Genomic DNA, 20,007 nt, shown 5'->3' on the forward strand with positions numbered 1-20,007 from the left:
ACCTGCCCACCCACCCACCCATCCATCCATCCATCTGCCCGTCCACCCACCCATCCATCCATCCATCCATCCATCTACCCATCCATCCATCCATCCATCCATCCACCGTTCTAGACTTCATGTTGTAACTCTCTGCTAGAACAGCAGTCCCACGAGAGCAGGAACCTGGGGTTGCTTTGTTTACTGTGTATCCTCAGCACTGGGCACACCTTGTGGGGGGGTGCCTCGGGGGGACTGAGGCTCCCTTCTTTTCCGCGCTGCCCCACGCATCCCATGGACAGATCACACAATGAAGTCCAGCATGGAAGGTAGCACTCCCTTCATCTATTATGTGCAAAAAAGAAAGCCTACAGAGCCTGGGTTATTATGAGGGTCAGATGAGGTAATGGATAGGAAAAAGCTTTGAAAAATATGAAGCAATAAACCACTGTCACATAATAATATTTAGGACTCAGGAGCCCATAAGATAAGTGTTCCCTGCAGTCAGCTCATGGACAAACCCCACCCCACAGATCTCTTCATGCATAATTACAGAGTGTTCTGCAAATTCAGATAGGTAATCTACTTAGAGCCGATGCACAGGCAATGATTCTTTGTCCCTTCCTCCTGCCTTAAATACAATACTAATCTATTTTCCCCTTGCTTATGCATTTTAACAGATAGGGTTTTTTTTTCCCCCCACCCCACCCCTCTAAGAACAAGGAACTCACTCAGCCCCAGGGCTGTTGTGGTTAATTTCTTACAGAAGACCAGGGCTTCAGAAACGAAGAGGTTTCCAAAGAAACGTTACCAAAAAAAAAAAAAAAGAAAAGAAAAGAAAGAAAGAAAGAAAAGAAAAAAGAAATCTGTGCAAGGTTAAGGGGGAAGCCTTGCTTCCCTTCTCTGGCTTGTCAAATGCACTGTCTCGCGGAGCTCGCTCTCCATCCGGCCTGATGGTTCTATTCCAATTGCGGTTTGGCGAAGTCTGCAGAAACAGCTTATCGTGGCCCTGAGCCAAAATCAAATGTGGGATTAAAAGCCAGGGCACCATGACAGCAAAGATCAGTGTCCACTAGCAAGCTATTAAGGCGTCTGTCTCCCTGGTATTTTGTTCTCGCTTCACTCTGGAGGGCACAGGGGCAGTAAGCAATCATGCCCTCATTTTTCCTTCCACTCCGTGCACAAGGTAGGAGGGGAAGGATTTTAGTCTCGGTGGAGCCGGGAGAGGCCTGGAGGTTATAGGACTTGCTGCTCATCACTGGGATTGCTGATCACTGGGACTGTAAACAGGTCGGCCAGAAATGCAACCCAGGGCTCCCACCTCGAATTCTGAGCCCAGCGCTCTCTATAAGTGCACAGGATTGGAGCTCTGAGCCCTGGCCTCCGCTGCCCAGAGAGGGCTCCTCTCACCTAGGAAAGCAGAGGTATTACATACGTGCTCCTGGGGTCCCATTCCTTGGGGTAGGAAGCATCGGGGAGGGAAAGCCTGAGGCTGACACACCTCTCCAGCCCTGGGAGAAGGCAGCAGTGAGGACCCTCAGCCTCTGATCATAGCTTCTCTGGTCTCCACTACTCACCCCTCCCCATGGGGGACAAGGAGAGGCATAAATCCATAGTCCAGTACCGTTCAGCTGTTCTGCCCACGCTCCCACCAGAGAAACACGAGGATGGACCTTCTCCCACCACACTGCCTTCAGCAATGTGCTCTTTATATCCTTAAAATGTTACTAAAATGAGGCAGACACTCCCCTGCAACGACGGAGTAAGATGGGTGCCTGAATTTAAAAGGGAATTTTTTGACCCTTAAAAAAAAAAAATCAAAGTCACACAGGTTAAGGAAACCAAGCAAGGCTGAAGCTTGGAAGGTAAGAACTGGTGTTTCTCCCAGGCCCTCCCAAGCCCACAGTGTGGACACACCCGCTCTCAGAAGGTCACGTGTCCCCGAGACAAGCTTCCAGGGAGATCACAGTACTGTTAGCCGCAGAAAGTCGCCTCACCTAATTCCTGCTTCTGGAACAGTGTCCTGAGAAGTCAGCCCACACACCTTCCTCTCGGGAGACCGGAACACACCCAGGACAGAGCCCAGGAAGGTTCTGTTTCTCTGCCGCCCACGGAGCACGAATTCAGTGTCCCTGGGTCCTCGGATGTCTTCCCTGGGTGTCTGTTAGCAAACGGGATGAAAACCTAAGAAAGAGACTTTCCTCTCAGCCAGTGGGCGCAAGGCCCAAAGAGAGGCTGAGGCGCAGGACGGAGAAAACAGGACAGAGGGAGACCCAGCGTCGGGGGGCCAGGGACTTCCAGAAACGGCAACAAGAAGGCGCCCAACCACAGAAGAGGAATTCTGGTTGACCCCGGGAGGGTAGACGATCAGCGGGCATCACCTCTGCATGCATGGGAGGCGGTAGAGGCCGGAGCAGCCATGATATTGTTCAGGCTCTTACCACCGAGAACCTTCGAACCTGGGTGGGCCTTGCAACCTGCTCTGGACAGTCAAACATGATGAGAGATTTCGTGTAAGCTCCTGAGTCTAGGTCTCCAAGGCCTTCCGGCTTCCACCTGCACTTACTCACCCATGAGGCACCACGTGGGACGGAAACCCAGAGGACAGGTAGCACCAGGTGCCCACAACTGTGAGGGAAGACCTCCTCCAGCCTCCGCCTAGCTGTGCTGCCAGACGGCCCATCTTGTGAGGGACCGACGCAAGACCAGACGAACCACCCAGCTGAGCCCCGCCAACCCAGACGCGTAAGAAATAACAGACCGTTGTTGACGTAAGTCACTATGTTTTGGGGTGGTTCCTAAGTGGCTCAAGGAGTGTGGGGATGTCTGCTCTATCTTGAAGCACGTGGGCCCCTTTGCTGTGTGTGGACCACCCCAACCTCCATTACACTGACTTTGGCAACAGCATCTCAGTTTTGTTTCAGAGAAAACATCTCTCCCCCTGCCCCATTATTCAACATTTTTAGTCTTTGCTTTTCATCAGGAAGAGGACGTGGGCAGTCGATGTGGGCAGGTGGCCCAGGCCTGGTCAATCAATATGGCACATGCCCATGGCAATGGGATTCGTGTCCAGGAATAAGCACACAACCCAAGTGACTCCCTGCCGAGGAAAGTTAATTCCAAGGCTGTTTAAGCTGGGGAAGGAAGACTCCTCCTCCCCACGAGGAGGTGAGACCGAGGGGATGTTGACTGAGTATCCAAAAGCAGAGCCACACAAGGAAGGAGGAGGCCAGGAAACAGAGAAACCCAGGCCCCAGTGACATCTTCGTATCTACAGGGTCTAGAAGGATTATCTGCGGCCAGTTCTATGCCTGGTTTTTTTTTTTTTTTTTTTAAGATTTTACTTATTTATTTGACAGACAGAAATCACAAGTAGGCAGAGAGGCAGGCAGAGAGAGAGGAAGGGAAGCAGGTTCTCCACTGAGCAGAGAGCCCAATACGGGGCTCAATCCTAGGACCCTGGGATCATGACCCAAGCCAAAGGCAGAGGCTTTAACCCACTGAGCCACCCAGGCGCCCCTATCCCTGGTATTTTAAATGCATGGGCCAGTACATTTGTTTTCGTCCTAAGCCATATCAAACTAGACTTTCCATCATTCAAGGCCTCTAAAGCCCTGGCGGAAAACAGAGATGGAGGGATTTATTTTTTACTGCAGACCCTTTGTACCATTTGAATTTCTTGCCAAGTTCATGTTTTACTCCTTCACGCTGAAGGGAACTGGTTAAAGAACAAAATAACACAGGTCATTTAAAAGAACAACATATACGACATGTACACAGGGAAGGTAAATCGATAACAGCATTAGGGCTCAAAGTTCTCTCCACAATGGGCTGTACAGCCAAGAGTGCTAATTGCCTGCTCCAGTTCCCATTCTCCCCCCACCTTCAGGAACAGAATCCCACCGCCCAGCGGGGCACACTGCAGCACAGCTGAAAGACCAGGTATCCTAGCCTTCCTGGCAGCGGGATGGAGGCTTCTAATAAGTTCTGGCTGATGAGCTGCATGGGGAGCTGTCAGGCAAGACTTACAGGGAATCTCCCTCCCACCTACCATCTGGAGGGCAGATGTGATGACCTGAGCTCCAGCAGCTACCTTGGGCCAGAAAGACAAAGGTCTCCCCGTGGGGCAAAGCACTGGGTGGAAAAAGGAGCCTAGATCCCTGGGGACTCCAGCATGGTCTCTGAATCTCTCCTGCTCGGGAAGAGTCTTTCCTGCTGGAGACACCATGTGCGGGGTCTCAGTGACTCTCAGTCAAAAGCAGAGTGAGCAGAAGGAAGCATCACCATCAGTATGACTAGCTGTAGGTGTCTGGTTGCCTTGGAGACCACCCTGCCACACAGATTCCAAGGTACAAACCCACTCAGATGAGAAAGGCCCAATGTAAACTCCAGTTCCCTGTTTCTGGCAGAGATCCCCTCACTCAATCCATAAGCCAGAAGGTGAGAGCAAACTCTCCAACAGCCCCAGGGGAAGAAGCCCCAGGAGCACAGCAGCTGTGATGGGCCTGAGCCTCTCCAGCTGCCCGTGCAATCAGAGGGCTGCTGGGTCCTCTCAGTTCTCCAGTGAACGAGCCTTTGCCCTCTTCTTTCCTAACTTCCCTGCCTCTGTCTGACTGAAGGTGCTAAGGGGTCCGTCCAGGCATCACCTAAAGTAATGTGATCTGCCTGTGATCTGCCTCTCCACGATGGCCTCTCCCTGCACACGCCCTGCGGCTGTGCTCTCTGCTACCATCAGACCGTACTTCCTGAAAGTACAACTCTGGTCCCCTCACCCTCTCAAAAACCTCTAGGGTCTCCCCACCAATCGAGACAACAGAGCTCAGGGGCACCTGCATTGGTAGAGCATTTGCCTTTGGCTCCACTCATGATCCCGGCAGTCCTCGAATGGAACCCCATGTCGGGCTCCCTGCTCAGCGGGGAGCCTGCTTCTCCCTCTCCCTCTGCTGCTCCCCCTGCTTGTGCTCTCTCTCTCTCTCAGGTAAATAAATAAATTCTTAATAAAAAAAAAAAAATAGAGAACAGAGCACAGACTCCCTTCCCTGCAGCCCCAACCTACGTTCCAGCCATCACCTTCCAACCAAAGCAATCGCCATGCCTTCAACTGTCCTATGTTTTCCACGGCTGTGCTTCCAATACGTTGTTCTTTCTGCCCAGAATTCATTTCCTTCTCCTGCTCTGTTCCCATCCCCAAGCTCTGCCTATTTATTTCAACCTGAGTTTCATCCCTGAAGAAGTCCTCCCTCATTCCCCAACTAGAAGTCACCTCCCTGCCCTAGGCTTCCCATCACCTTGTGCACGTGACCTTCGCAAACCACATGCTGTCTCTTCTCACGGTGATAGGAACCCAGCCAACCGCCTCTCGAGGGGAGGGACTGCATCGTGCTTCTTTCCATACCCCCACAATGTCTTCCGTACAGTAGCCGCTCGCTAACTGGTGGACGGATTGGCCTGAAGACAATCCTCTCCCTGCTCCCACCTTCCAAGCAGCCACTCCCCAAGGAAGGAAGAAAATTAATGGTTATTCTGCAAACAAAACACGTGCCTGGGCCATCTCTAAAACTGCACAGGCCCTTCTCAACACTCTGATGACTGGCTCTTCTCCCCTCTTGCAAGCAAGCCCCGAAAAGCAATCATGAGCCATCCCATGGCAGGCTTTCCACAAAGCACTTGTGTTAATAACAGCTGTCAGGATTTGGTCTTGGCAGGCAAAGGCTAAAGGACAAGACTTAACCAATATTAACTTTGATCCCTTGTACTGGGAGTATCTTGCAAAAGAGCTGACCCTCAGCAAATGCTTTGTAATGTGATTTGTACTAGGATGTCTATGAAAAACGATGTCGGTGACTTTCTCTTATTTAAATTGCAGCAGAAGACATTTAGGTCGGATAAGTTTCTAACAAGCTAGCTAAACATTCAATTAGGTTACCGAAAAAAAAAAAAAAAAGTGGAACTTGCTTCATAAAAGTCTTAGGGAACAAGCTACACTCCCACCAGCTGTCTGGATTTGATGAAACATTGCCCTGTCTGACGGCACGGGGTTGCCTGAGCTGACTCCCAGAAGGCCCTGCCAGTACCGAGATTTTTCAGACACAGCGTGCGATCTAATGAGGACTGTGCATCACGCTCAAGTTCTCCAAGCAGCAAAGATCCAGCCCTGCATCTTTCCTTTGCACGTGCCAAGGAGCCTGGAGGAAGAGCCCGAGTTCCCAGCTGGCAGCTGGCAGTGTCACCTGACCTACTGGGAAACGTAGCTCCGAGGACACCTGTTCCCTCCCAACCCAGGTATCAAAACCAACCAGCCTTGGGAGCCGAGACGACAGCCAAGCAGGGGCCGGACCACCACAGCAGCCCGCGGCAGACAGCTTGCAGCTGGGGACCAGAGGGAGCAGCCCTCCCCCACCGGGCTCCCCGATCTGGGTTCCAAGGCCTCCATCCCCTACACCCAGTGCCCCCTCTAACCAGGGCCCCAGCCCCACACATGGGCTCCGCTGGACTCTTAGCCCCATAGCTACTTGGAACCTCTAAAGGGGGTCTGCTGCTTCCAAACACCAGCCCACCCTTCATTACACAGTGGTCCCCATTAGAACAGGGCCCCTCGGGGCAGGCTGCACAAGCAATCCCCAATAAGCTCGAGAAACTACTGAAGCCTCAGCCCAGCCCCAGAGATTCGGATATATTATTCATCCAGGGTGTGTCTGGGGCACTGGGCTTTTAAAATTTTTCCAGATGCTTCTATCATGCTGCCCAAGGGGAGCCACTGCATCAGAACGAAGGGAGTTTCTCCAAAGCCAAAGCGAGAACTCCTTGGAACTGAACTGCCCAGCACGTAAGGCCAAGTTAGCTCACTCTGCTAGACCACGGATGCTGAGGACAGTTGCCAGCTTGAGGCTGACTAGAGCTGGGAAACCTCGTTTTAGCTCACAATCTCAAATTGCACACTTTTGTCCTTGGCCATCTGTCTTGACACAGTGTGCCTTATGTGACAAGGAGATGGGCCCACATCACTCCCCGCGCTTCCCTGCACAGCCGCCCCCTGAATTCTTCAAAGGCCCATCCCAGCGAAGGGGCAACAGTGGCATCGATTTCAAGAGTCAAGGCCAGACCCCCTTGGGGAGGACTACCCCTGCCCCGCTCCCCCCGACTCCGACAAAACCCAGTTCCCCCAGGAAATCACCTGCTAAGGAACACCAGACATTCCAGGAATGTTCTGAGATCACCAGCCCAGGCCCTGCACGGCACAGAGCTGTGGACACCTGCTCGGGCTGCTGGCGCTGCAACCAGGCCTCAGAAAACCCCATGATCAACACTAAACCGGGGGTCGGCAAACTTCTGTAAAGGGACACATAGTAAGTACTGTAGGCCTTGCAGGCAATATAGCCCTGATGTGGTTCCTCACTCTGCTGTTACAATGCACAAGCCACCACAGACAATGTGAACAAACAAGCATGCCTGGGTTCCCATAAATCTCTACGTAGAAAAACAGGCAGTGCGCCCACCTCTCCACTGGATCGTAACTTCCTTAAAGACACACGCCGTCTCCCAGCACTCCTTCAAACCCTCAGTACTTGGCCGGTGCCTGGAACATAAGAGATCCTCTATCAACGCGGAAGGGAGGAAGGACGGACGGATGGAAGGGAGGGAGGGAGGGAGGGAAGGAAGGAAGGAAAGGAAAATGAGAAACCATTTTAAAGGAATACCTATTATACATTTTACCTGCTCCTCCAGGGAGCACTGCCTCCTCCAGGGAGCACTGATACTTTGGGGCCCTCACATCTGACTTCTGACACTAAATCTCAAAGCCCTTTTTTTTTAAAGATTTTATTTATTTATTTGACATCTTTATTTGACATATTTATATGACATATTTGACATATTTATTTGACATTTATTTGATCACAAGTAAGCAGAGAGACAGGCAAAGAGAGAGGGAGAGGAAGCAGTCTCCCTGCTGAGCAGAGAGCCCGATGCGGGACTCAATGCCAGGACCCTGGGATCATGACCTGAGCAGAAGGCAGCAGCTTTAACCCACTGAGCCACCCAGGCGCCCCTCAAAGCCCTTTTTAATCTGCTCTTTTACATACACTCTCACTTCCCCCTTCATGGGAACAGGGAAGGTTGCCCCAGACAAAGGGGAACAGGTGTTCCCCAAGGAGAAGGCCTGGGCAGATCTGCAGAGTAGGCCCAGGTCTGCTGGGAACAGCAGAGGGGACAAGGGGGGCACAGGAGTTCCCAGGCCAAGAGCACTCTCTTGGCACCTGAGGATGCACAGGGGAAGGCGGGGAAGCTGGGGAATCCAAGCAACCATTCAGGGGCCTCTGGACGGGCCTCAGGCCAGCTCCTTAGCAGAGGAGACAATACACTCCTTCACCCAAACGCTGTGCTGTTACTTTCCATCACTGTAGACAGAAGGTAATGCATATCACTGCCTCCCCCACACTATGTAAAATGACACTGGAAATCTGAAGCATGAAATTGAAAAGAAAAAGCACGATACTAGTAACAGTGATGGTCCGTGTCCTTCCTGAGGGCTTTTTTCTCCCCTTTCTCCTCTCTTCCTCCCTCAGCTGGCCACCCCTCTTCCTGCAGCAGGACTTGGCTTTCTTCCCAATGTCAAGTCAAGGTCAGGAGCCGCTGGGAAGGAAGGCCTTCATCCTGTAGGCATATGTTGCACCAGAAAAGGGAAGGGCCCGGGGACAGAGCTGCCACCACATTGCCCTTGTGCCCAGAAGAAGCACTTCTGTTTGGGGTCCAGGAGCACCAAGTCACAAGGCAGTCCTGTCCCCTGTGGTGTATCTGGCATCTCCTGCCCGTGCATGGCAAGGTTTAAAAACACTCAGCGGAAGAGCACCTGGGTGGCTCAGTGGGTTAAGCCTCTGCCTTTGGCTCAGGTCATGATCTCAGGGTCCCGGGATCGAGCCCCACATCGGGCTCTCTGCTCAGCAGGAGGCATCTTACCCCTCTCTCTCTGCCTGCATCTCTGCCTATTTATGATCTCTCTGTCAAATAAATAAATAAAATCTTAAAAAAAAAAAAAAAACTCTCAGTGGAGACATATAAGTTTTCCCATTGTAAACTAGCCATCTGAGTCCTTTAAAAATAGAATGTTTTGCAGAACACCTGGGAAGCTCATTCAGTGAAGCGTCCGACTCTTGATTTAGGCTCAGGTCATAATCTCAGGGTCATGAGATCGAGCCCTACATCGGGCTCCACGCAGGGCACAGAGACTACTTAAGATTCTCTCTCCCTCTCCCTCTGCTGCTTCCTACCCACCTCCCTCTCTAAAAAAAAATAATAATAATAATAAAAATAATAAAATGCTCTGTCATACAAACCTTCAGGGCCCCAACCCCTGGACCAGGAGCATGAGCACCCGTGTCTAGGAGCATCGCTATACAAGAATCTGGGGTGGCAAAAATGGCAGATGCCCTTACCAACCGTGCCAAGAACGTGGAGGGAGGCTGGGAAGAGTCCTGGTTGGAGAAGAGTCTTCCCCATGTTTTCTCCACACACCATGCTACGTGTAGCTGGTCAAGTGAGACCCCAGGCCAGGTAGCTCCCACTCCAGTCAAACCAACCCTGTATTCCTCCTCACTTCTTGGCTGAGCACCAACCTCAAGGGCAATCTTAGCCCTCAAACAAACCAGCACCACCTCCCCGGTCATGGCATCTCCGTGCAAAACAAGACAACCTGCAGAGAACTGGATTGAGGAGGCCCTGGCGCTCCGCAGTTCCCCAAATCTTGAGAAAGCACATTTAAGAAAGGAGCTCCACTTTGGAGAAAGGCCTTGATACTTCCCAAGTAGTTTGTCCAATCAAAGTTATGCTGGGACAGGGTCTGCTCTAGGTCCAGGCATGGTTGACATCGCCAGGGGGTCATCCTGGGGCCCTCCATTCCTCTCGGCCTCATAAAGAGGAAAGTCATGGCTCAGAGAAACAGAGAGCAATGCTCCTGGCAGGAGCCCGTCTGCATGATCCTCTGAACGCCGCGTCGCATTACACTGGTGGGGGCCCAGCCCGTTTCAATGTTGTCCAAAAGATCTCACACTGAAAAACATCTCCATTAGGACATATCAGGCCTCCCTACCTCTCAGGCAGGAAGACATAGAAAAGGTATCAAGCAATGACGGCACCAGTCCAGGATCTGTGGGGCCAAGAACATGAAAGCTAGGAGTTCTTAAGACCTCCTTCAATGTCTGCTCCCCACACCCGGCTCTTCTCTCTCTACTGTTTACTCTACAATAAACCTTTCCAGTGGATCCACCTGAAATCTCCTCCCTGAATCCCTCACGCTACAATGTGGGTCCATTCTGCATATCCATTTCTCCACGGAAATGGAGAACAGCTGGTCACCGGCATCCCTCCAGACTCCAAGGCCATCACTGAAGAATGTCATTAACTTCCAACAGGGAGCCAGTTATTTGGAAAAAATATTATTCACCATGTGCCGCACAAAAACAGACTCAGCCAAAATCTCTTTAAGAAGATCAGGTCTTTCGTAAGAACCTGGCTCCCTATGGGATTAAATAATAGATATGAAATTGCCTCTTTGTGCCTACAAGTAAGCTTCTTGATTAGTAGTCTGTCTCTCTCTTCTGCAGGTTCCTGGTCCTATTTATTCCACACAAGAGTTTCTTCCTTGAGAGAGAACATACACTGATTTCTAGTTAATATAAGCCTCGCCAAAAAGAGACATCGAAACCAGAGCAAAGAAAATTAAAACGGTGACCCTGGATGTTCTGACCTCTTCAAATTTATCTAAATATTTATCTTCTGGGACAGTGACTCAGATAAAAAGATATTCAATGGCATGGTTAAATTTGCCACGGAACAGGTTGAGTAGGTGAACCTCTAGTAACTACTACTAACCACTAACGCTTCACAATCACCTTACAAGCAAAGGACACATGCTAACAAGAGCTGGAACCTGCCCCTTCAACCATGTAGGACCAAGAAGCCCTCCACGAACCATCAAGGCCAATGTCAGTTCTCAGCAGTCAGCTGAGCTCCAGGAAAACTAAGGAGCTTGCCCAAGTTCGCACAGCTCAATGCTGGCAGTCCCAGGCCTCACTCTGCCCCTGTCTAGCAATTTTCGATTCTCGATAAGTCATTTACTCTCTCTGGATTTGTTTCCTGCTGGTAAATGGAGGCAACGGGACTGGACCTCAGCTGGGAGGCACTGTGGTTTACGAGGGGAAGCCCTAGAGTCAGACTGTGTGTTCAAATCCAGACTGAGCTCATCTCGGGATCAGAATGATTTATTTACACTCCCTGTGCCTGACCCCTGCTCTGTAAAGTGGGGTAAATAACGGTCCTGCTCTATGCCTCACACAGCCATTACAAAAATTCAATTAGATGGTCTTCGAAAAGTGCTCAGCGGAGCACCTTGTAAAAAGTAAAGGTGTGATAAATATTAGCTATTACAACCGCCTAAAACCTTCTCCTGCTTTAATGCTGTAAGACTCTAGGTTTCATTTTCTGCCGTTTTTTTTCCCCTCCAGTGGTAACATTTCTCCCCATGAAGTTCACACCTCAGGCAAAAACCAAGACATGGGTACCGAGAAGAACAAGACAATGGTTATTAAAGACTTCAAGACTAATTTAAGGAGTCAGGAGGAAAAGGAAAAAAAAAAAAAAAACCGCAAATGGATTCTAAGAGGAGTCATTTAAGGAGAAGTGATTAATGCTTCCAAGGCCCTGCTAACGAGAAAAAAACCACCTGTGAAATATCCCGCTAAGCACGTTTAAAATGCCATGTCCTTCGTCTTAGGACTCTCCTTTCTCGGCACATGATTATATACGGTAGAGATGCGTCACTCCAGGATTACAGCAGAGACGTATTTCAGCGACACACGACACAGACATAAATGTATACACAGCCTCCCGTGAAAATGTGGACCATCAGTGTGCCAGGTACAATGGATCCCAGGCAACTGGCTGATGGCTAGTTTTCCCTTTTTTTTTTTTTTAAGATTTTATTTACTTGTTAGAGAGAAAGAGAGCATGAACAAGCACGGGGAGGGGCAGACGGAGAGGGAGAAGCAGAGCCCTAGCTTAGCAGGGAGCCCAATGCGGGGCTCGCTCGATCCCAGGACCTGAGCAGAAGGCAGACGCTTACCGAATGAGCCACCCAGGCGCCCCGCTAGCTTTCCCCTTTCAAGGTATTTATTCAAAGCGTCCCAGAGCTGTGTTGAAGGATACCAAGCACTATGGTACGTTTATCCAGGTACTGTGTACGTGCGTGATAAAAGTCCTCCAAGGATCTCCTCAGGGCTAACAGTGGTGACCTCTGGGAAGCAAGGAGGGGAGAGGCAGGATGATCTTCTCCTTCTCCTTCTAACTTAAAGTACGTCTGTATTTTTACACATTCCACTCTGTGACTAGAGATGATACAGCAATATGCTGTAGACGGGGACTTCATAGCACCACCGACACTTTGGTCCAGAAAGTTCTTTGTGGTGGGGGCCATCCCGGACCTTAGCCATTAGATATCAGTTTTGACAACCAAACATGCCAAATGTCCCTGAGGGGGTAAAACCAGTAGAGAACTACTGTCCTAGCTAACAGAACGGCCATATTCACTATAAATTATTCCACAATTACGGCTCAGGCCCCCGGGGCTCTGAGAGGCTCTACTTACTGCCTTTTCCCTAGTTGGGGGAAGCATTTACGAGAACTCACTACTAGTCACCAAAGCCACTGAAGGTTCCTGTGTTTGAGCCTCAACTGTCTCCCACATCTTGTTTTTACTTTGCTCCATGTATCTGATGATCCTCTAGGAGTTCCTCTTATGGAACTAGCTCAAGGTCAATTTCAGAAAAGTAAATGCTATTTTCTTAAGAAGGAGGAGGAGGAGAAGGAGAAGCAGCGGCACACACACACACACAGGTAATTTTTAGAATCTCTTTTTTTTTAACCAACTACATTAAAAATCAGAAGTAAAACTATTTTGTTTTGGATCCTCATACTTAAATGACCACAATACACCGGCCTGATGATTTCATCTTAAATGTTTCTGTTTCATGCTCCCGAAGTCATTCTGACATGTCCCAAAGACTACTGTCCTCTGCTTTTGCTTGTTTGTTTCTTGTTTCAGTTCGGTTTGGGGGTTTTGCTGGGCAAATCTTACAGTGGCTTTTCTCCTCAAAGGACAAAGTAGAGGGGCACCTGGGTGGCTCAGTCGGTTGGGCATCTGCCTTTGGCTCAGGTCATGATCCCGGTTCTCCCTCCGCCAGCCGCTCCCCCTGCTTGTGCTCTCTTGCTCTCTCTCTCTTGCTCTATCTCAAATAAATACATAAATCTTATTAAAAAAAAAAAAAAAAAAGGAGGGCGCCTGGGTGGCTCAGCAGGTTAAAGCCTCTGCCTTCGGCTCAAGTCATGATCTCAGGGTCCTGGAATTGAGCCCCATATCGGGCTCTCTGCTCAGTGGGAAGTCTGCTTCCCCCTCTCTCCCCGCCTGCCTCTCTGCCTACTTGTGATTTCTCTGTCTGTAAATAAATAAATAAAACCTTAAAAAAAAAAAAAAGAAAGAAAAGCTCAAACTAGAACAGGAGACACAAATGCCTAGTCAAAAGCAGAAAGACAGCACAGAACAGAGTTCTTCAAACTCCGTATGTATGTAATCCCTCTGAGAATTTTTAAAGACTAGGTACCTCCTCACTCCTTTTAAAATTGACATTTAAAATATTCTCATCCTGAGTTTAAAGAGTTGCAAAAGATGTAATTTCTGGCCTATAAATACTGATTTCTTTAAATAAAACTGCTTGATCGGTCAATTAAATGCATCCGCTGGGATCTAAATGGCAGAGGGTTTGATTCCCACCATTATCCACCGAAAAACTGGTATAAACGAAGCTATACGTTCTTGTGTTACATACCAAGCTGTTCACAGGCTGTATTCTAAACACACAAAAATGCACAAGCAAGCCCTTCTTCAAAAGTCCAAAGACTTCCATCACTCCTTTTTCTCCTAGACTCATGTTTAAATTCCATTTCCCCACAGAATTTCCTCCTAAAGCAACTTCTATTTTATGCTGGAAAGTCTATTATTGATTTCTTTATCCTACTTCTTTGCAATATAATTTAATTTTTAGGAAAATCCATGTGAGCCTAGGGCTCTAACTGCTTAAGCAACAGTTTCCTGGATTGAGTTACCATTACAATGATAAGTGGTACAGAACAGATTGCTAACCACAAAAATGTAATACACTGTTCTAAAATTATTAAGCATTAAAAAGGAAAATAGTCTTGGAAATGCATATTTTCATGGATGGGACCTTTTCCTTGGTTTTCCAATTCATCTGTGTTTCCACGGACAAATATTAAGTGGTCATCCATCGCTAGAATCTGACAGAGCTGGGAATCAACTTTATTTCTCTTTTTCTTTTCTTTCTTCTTTTTCTTTTTTAAACGGAAGCAAAAAGAAAATGTGTTCACAGAAAGAAGAAGATGGGAAAAAATAGATGCTTTGTTATAATACTGTCATTTTGCTCTCCGAATTTTACCCAAATTACAGGCCCCAAATCCCAGAGTGGGCCATCGTGGAAAACTACTTTTAAGGATCTCTCTGCTAACAACTGGATTAGAGCCACAGCCAAAGGACCAGACAACGCCTGCACCACCGGAGGATTTATGCCCAGGATCAGAGATGCGAGGCCTCCCTTGTTCCACAGCAGCACCAACATTTCAAGGGTCCCCCTTACACGTGGAGATTTTGCCCCCCAGAGACAAGGTAATAAGGGAAGAGTGTGTCTTTCTTTTGTAAAGCGGGGGAGGGCAAACATGTAAGGGAATGCAGGAAAGGGGAACCAGCCCCCAGGGCATCCTCAGGCAGACCGGTTTTAGGGAAGACAGCCTGTGGATAACAAGAACCTGGAAATGGATTTCCACCCGGAAGGCCTCTGTGTTCTCCGGAAGGTACACGGACCCCAGTCCAATGGCTGCTGACTTAGGTGACCTCCGGGAGACCCCAGATCTCCCGGACTATAGAAACAGGGCAAGGGAACCAAATCCTAATCAACCAGAAGAAAAAACTACGTATTACATCACTTCTGGTGGGATGGACACACTTGGAACACGTGGTATCGCCAGGACACATTCACGCCTAGAAAACGAGCTCTGAAGTCACCATACCCCAGGGTCTAACGTCCAGCTCACAGGAGATCGGGGGGCTGGGGAACCAGACAGACAGCCCCCACCAAGGGAGCTATCAGCCAAATTCACAATGTGAAATACTCTTTGGACATAAATGACCCATTTTCTCCAACAAATTATGGGAGTGGGGAAAAACATGGGATTGTTCAAGAAGAAAAGACACTGAAAAGATATAACAAAAAACTCAACGTGAAAATCTTGTTCGGACGCCGATTCTAACAGAACAATTTTCAATGACCCCTTTGAAAAAAAATGGAGGAGACCTGAACATGGACTGGGTGTTAGGTTACAATGAGGAATTGCTGATTTGGACAAGTATGACAAGAAGATTATGTTGTTAAAAAAAAAAAAAGTAAAGTCATTCAGTTAGAGATGTGCATTGAATTTACAGGTGAAATTACATGATGTCTTGGATTTGCTTTTACAGAATATCCCAACCTTTCAAGAAGGTTGGGGGAAAGTCAGAAGAAATGAGATTAGCAAGTCAGTAATGACTGAAGCTGAATGATGGCTACAGGGAACTCTCTCCACCTTTTTTTACATGTTTGGAGAGGTGGGTAACAAAAGGATTGTTCAGGGGAAGGGAAAGAAAGAATATTTAATTAGCACCAAGGAGAACCTCATAAGGCCCTTCTTGAATACCATCTTATTTCACAAGTCCTGAGACAGCTGTCTAACAAGCAAGCAAGCCTCCCGTATGGTCTCAGAAGCAGGGGCATTCAATAAGCCCGCCAGTAAGTAGGGGCAGAGATAAGAAGGGGCCTGGAGACCACAGAGATGCATCTAGGTCACATGGGGAGAGCCTAGAAAAACCCCCTTGGCAGAGAAATGTCAGAATGAACACATCTCTGTTTACATCGCTCCCACCACATGTTACTTACCCCTGCAGCAAAGCCAAGACTTCCATCCAAGATCCGCCTCTGAAAATATAAACAAGATGTTTCAGATTCTAAGGGATGTTTCTGGGGATAAAAGGAAACCGTAAGACCTCAGAGAGCTACATGAATAAAGACGGGCCCAGGCCTGAGTTGCCAACCTGTTTGCAGGCCTGGATCAGAGCCTTTATTAACATGGGCCAAGAACCAAGGGGAAAAAAAAAATTGTTTGAACCTTCCATCCGTCCCACAGCCCATCAGAGTGTTTTTTCAGAGACGCTTGGCTTCCACTGGCCCATATGCTGCCTTTGACCTGGCTCTCCCGTGAATCATAACTATAAACCTTTAGCCAAGTAGCTGGCCTGAAAGATGGAAATTGACAAGTGCTCATGGGGACCCTGCGGGCCAACCCAAACTCTCCCATGCTGCAGCTGGGGGTCCAAAATGGTGCAGCCACGTTGGAAAACAAACCGGCAGCAACCACTAGCAGTGAACATATGTGTCCCTCTGACCCAGCAGGGCCGCTCCTGAGCACTGAAATCACCACCTGACAGCAATGCACACTTGGATTCACTAAACACATGCACAAAAAAGCTCTCAGCAAGCAGTACTTGGGAGAGCCAAAACTAGAAACCACCCAGATGCCCACCAACAGGAGAATGGATCCATCAGCGAGGACATATTCATACAACAGAATGCCACATGGCAAGGAGAACACACACGATGTATGAATGAGGCCCATCATCAGGCAGGGGCAAGGGCAAACCGGAAACTAAACAGAGTGGAACCAGCCAGACCCAGAAGAGCCCATACGCCGTATGACTACTCCATTTATACGAAGTAGAAACACACAGAAAACTGATCTCTGCTGTCAGAGATCAGAAGAGGGGTTGTCCTTGCAGTGGAAGATAGAGTTGGGGGGTAGGGACTGGAAAGGACCCTGAAAGGCTGCTGTGGCGGGTCGCTTCTCTTCCAGTTCCTGAACTGAGTACTAGTTTCACAGGAACCCGGGGAAAATCGTCAAGCTGTGAAATATGCACTTTTCTATATGCATTTTATATCTCAATTTAAAAACATTTAACTTAATAGTCTAAGTTAGGGGTATCATCTATAGCCACATGGACACGTTACAGGCAGGCTGGGCAGTTGAAGGCTCCACTCTTTGAGCCTCCCAATGAAGCTGGGTAGTGAGGACCACTGGCTCAGCCCTCTCCCACCTCTGAGTGGCCGATGGAAGGGTCTGACGCCAGGCAGCCGTACAAATGACATTCTTCTCTAGGCACGCCATGACAGAAGCAAAGTTGGCCCGACCCAATAATTTAATGAAACCAGACAGATCTAATAAAGACGCCAGGGGACATCATTCTACCAGCATTCATTCATCTGGATCCTGAAAGGAGAAAAATTATACTTTCTTAAATGTCACTAAAGCCTTTATTCCACTTTTAGACATTTATTTCAAGAAACTCATCAGATACGTGCTCAAAGGTTTATGTTCATCATAAAGGTATTTCTAAAAAAAAAAAAAAATCAAGAAAAAAGGACATAACCTAATTGTCCAATAGTTGAGGAATGGCTAAATGACACTGGAGCCTTATGACAGAATATGACACAGCCAGGTAAGTAACCCAAGTGATCAAAATAATCGAAGGCATCAAAAAGCCATTTAGTGGTGTAGGACGAATGCTTATGATATCAAGTGAGGAAAACTGGTTATAAAACATTACATACAATTTGATCCCTATCATGTAAAGAAACAGGCATAAACTTGCATATACTCAAATATAACTGAACAAATCTGAACAAAAAAGGTTCAGTTTTTTTGTTTTTTTTTTTCCCTGGGAAGTGGAATCAGAAACTTTTTTTTACTGTTTATTGTTTATAGCAGCAATGTCCACAATAGCCAAACTACGGAAAGGGCCCAGATGTCCACCGACAGATGAAGGAATAAAGATGATGTGGGGTGAGAGGGGTGTGTGTGTGTGTGTGTGTGTGTGTGTGTGTGTGTGTGTGATTATAATCATAAACACTGTGGAATATTACTCAGCCACCAAAAAGAATGAAATCTTGCCATCTGCAACAACATGAGTGGAACTAAAGAGTAAAATGCTAAGTGAAATAAGTCAGTCATAGAAAGACAAATGATTACAGTCATATGTGGAATTTAAGAAACAAAACAGGAACATAGGGGAAGGGATGCAAAGGGATGGAAAAAATTAAATAAGATGAAAATTGAGAGGGAGGCAAACCTAGACTCCTAACTCTAGGGCACAGGCTGAGGGCTGCCGGAGGGGAGCTACACTGCGGGGTGGGGTAACCAGGTGATGGGCATGAAGGAGAGCACAGGACGTAACGAGCCCTGGGTGTTCTGGGCCACTGAGGAATCCCTAAATTCTACCTCAGGAACTAATAGACAATAAATAAAAATAAATTCAAAAAGAAATTTTTGTATTTTTTTCTTTAAGCTTTTCCATTCTTCACAAGCTTCCTACAATTAAAAACCAATTTTGAGTGAAGCTACTTCGGAGAGCAGCCGCGGAGGGCAGAGTGCGCATGTCTACTAGCCCACGGGGTCCCTGCTGCAGCCCCCCCTTAGCCGAGTGAAAGCAGAGGTCTGCTCAGGGCATCAGAGTACAACTCTGTGGGCTCCTGTCTCGGGCCTCCTGTCTCCCAGCGGCAAGCCTCACGCCTACTTCCTGTGCACAAAGGGTTAACGTGGCCCACCCCAGCCTACAGCACCTTCGTGACCAGCTCCCGGCAGAATCCTTGGAAACTGAGGCTCCCGAAGGTGCCCTGGGTGGACACACCCCGCACGTGCTGCTGCAGTTTTGTTGCTGGGGGAAGGAGAACTGGCCGGGAGCCCCTCGCTGGAGGGAGGGAGCATCGGAAGCCTGCGCACGGATTTCCCCAGACTCCGCCCGTCTCTTTCTCCTGCTTTGGCAACTTCACATCCTTCCAGCATTAAATCTCAGCCATGAGTACAACGACAAGCTGAGGGGCATGGACCCTTCTAGGGAGCCACCAAACGTGGTGGTGGTCTTGGGGAACACCCGCACGCAGTTTTCAGCAACTTCTCCTGATCTCGGTGGTTACACTAACACGAGACAATTTAGGGGCTCTGAGGCTCCAAAGGGGATGGGAGCACCTCTGTGAAGAAGAGAAGGCACCTCTTCCCTCCAGAAGAGCCCCCCCAGCACTGGCCGGGGCCCAACACACCCACCGCAGTGCTGCCGTTCCCCAGCCCTCCAAGGGCAGCCCAGTCCAGGGCGGCTCAGGCCTCGCCTTGGTGAAAATAACTGGGGAAGATAAAACTATGGGCTGCTCTGCCCTAGAAGGGCACAAAGAAGGGACCCCAGAAAACCTGGCATGGGCTGTCGTGAAGGAGGAAGAGGGACAGGTGACCCGGAGCCCTCCCCTCTGCCTCCTGGGTGTTTCTCACTGAGGGATCGGCTTTCCAAAGCTTTCACCACCTGTCAACAGCAAGCAGGGATCCAAGAGTTGTGCCCCGAGTTCTGCGTCTGACAGGCTCCAGACCTCCCACGGAGGAGAGTGGTGGGGTGGGGTGGGGGTGGGGAGACGGCGGATCATACGTGACATCAAATACCTGTCTTACTGGTCTCTAACACAAGAGCATCTGGCTTGCCAACTCCCTACACTGTGTCACTGTGTTTTTGTTTCCAGATCTGGTTCATGGCATGTTTAAATGGATCTTAAATCCCTTACTCGCTTATCACTCCGGCAGTTTCTAAGGCTGCCTGCTGCACGGAGGAGTTTGCCCTCCTCCAGACACAGAGGGACGGATGCTTGAGGCCTATGGCCTGAGGGAGTCAGGGCTGGAGAAATGAAAAGCATCTCAGGCAGGTGAAGGGGGGGCAGGGGTTGTGAAGCAGTGCGGGGGCGTGGGTACGTGGCGTGCATCGGGGGGGATGAGGGGAGAGTGCAGGGGCTGTGAGATATGTGGGGGGGTGCGTGAGGTTATATGGGATGTACGGGGTGGGGGACA

General features: G+C 48.9%; 1 protein-coding gene across 5 annotated transcripts in view; it reads right to left on the reverse strand.

The window, feature by feature from the left end:
* SLC39A11 (solute carrier family 39 member 11) overlaps window positions 1-20,007 on the reverse strand; it is a 325,005-nt gene that overhangs the window by 300,689 nt on the left and 4,309 nt on the right. For all 5 annotated transcript variants that reach the window (XM_080826002.1, XM_080826001.1, XM_080825999.1 and 2 more), the window contains exon 3: window positions 16,011-16,049. In XM_080826002.1, the coding sequence (XP_080682128.1) occupies window positions 16,011-16,049 (39 nt within the window). The remainder of the gene's footprint in view (window positions 1-16,010; window positions 16,050-20,007) is intronic.

Source organism: Martes martes (assembly GCF_963455335.1).
Source record: "Martes martes genome assembly, chromosome: 16".
NCBI lineage: Eukaryota > Metazoa > Chordata > Mammalia > Carnivora > Mustelidae > Martes > Martes martes.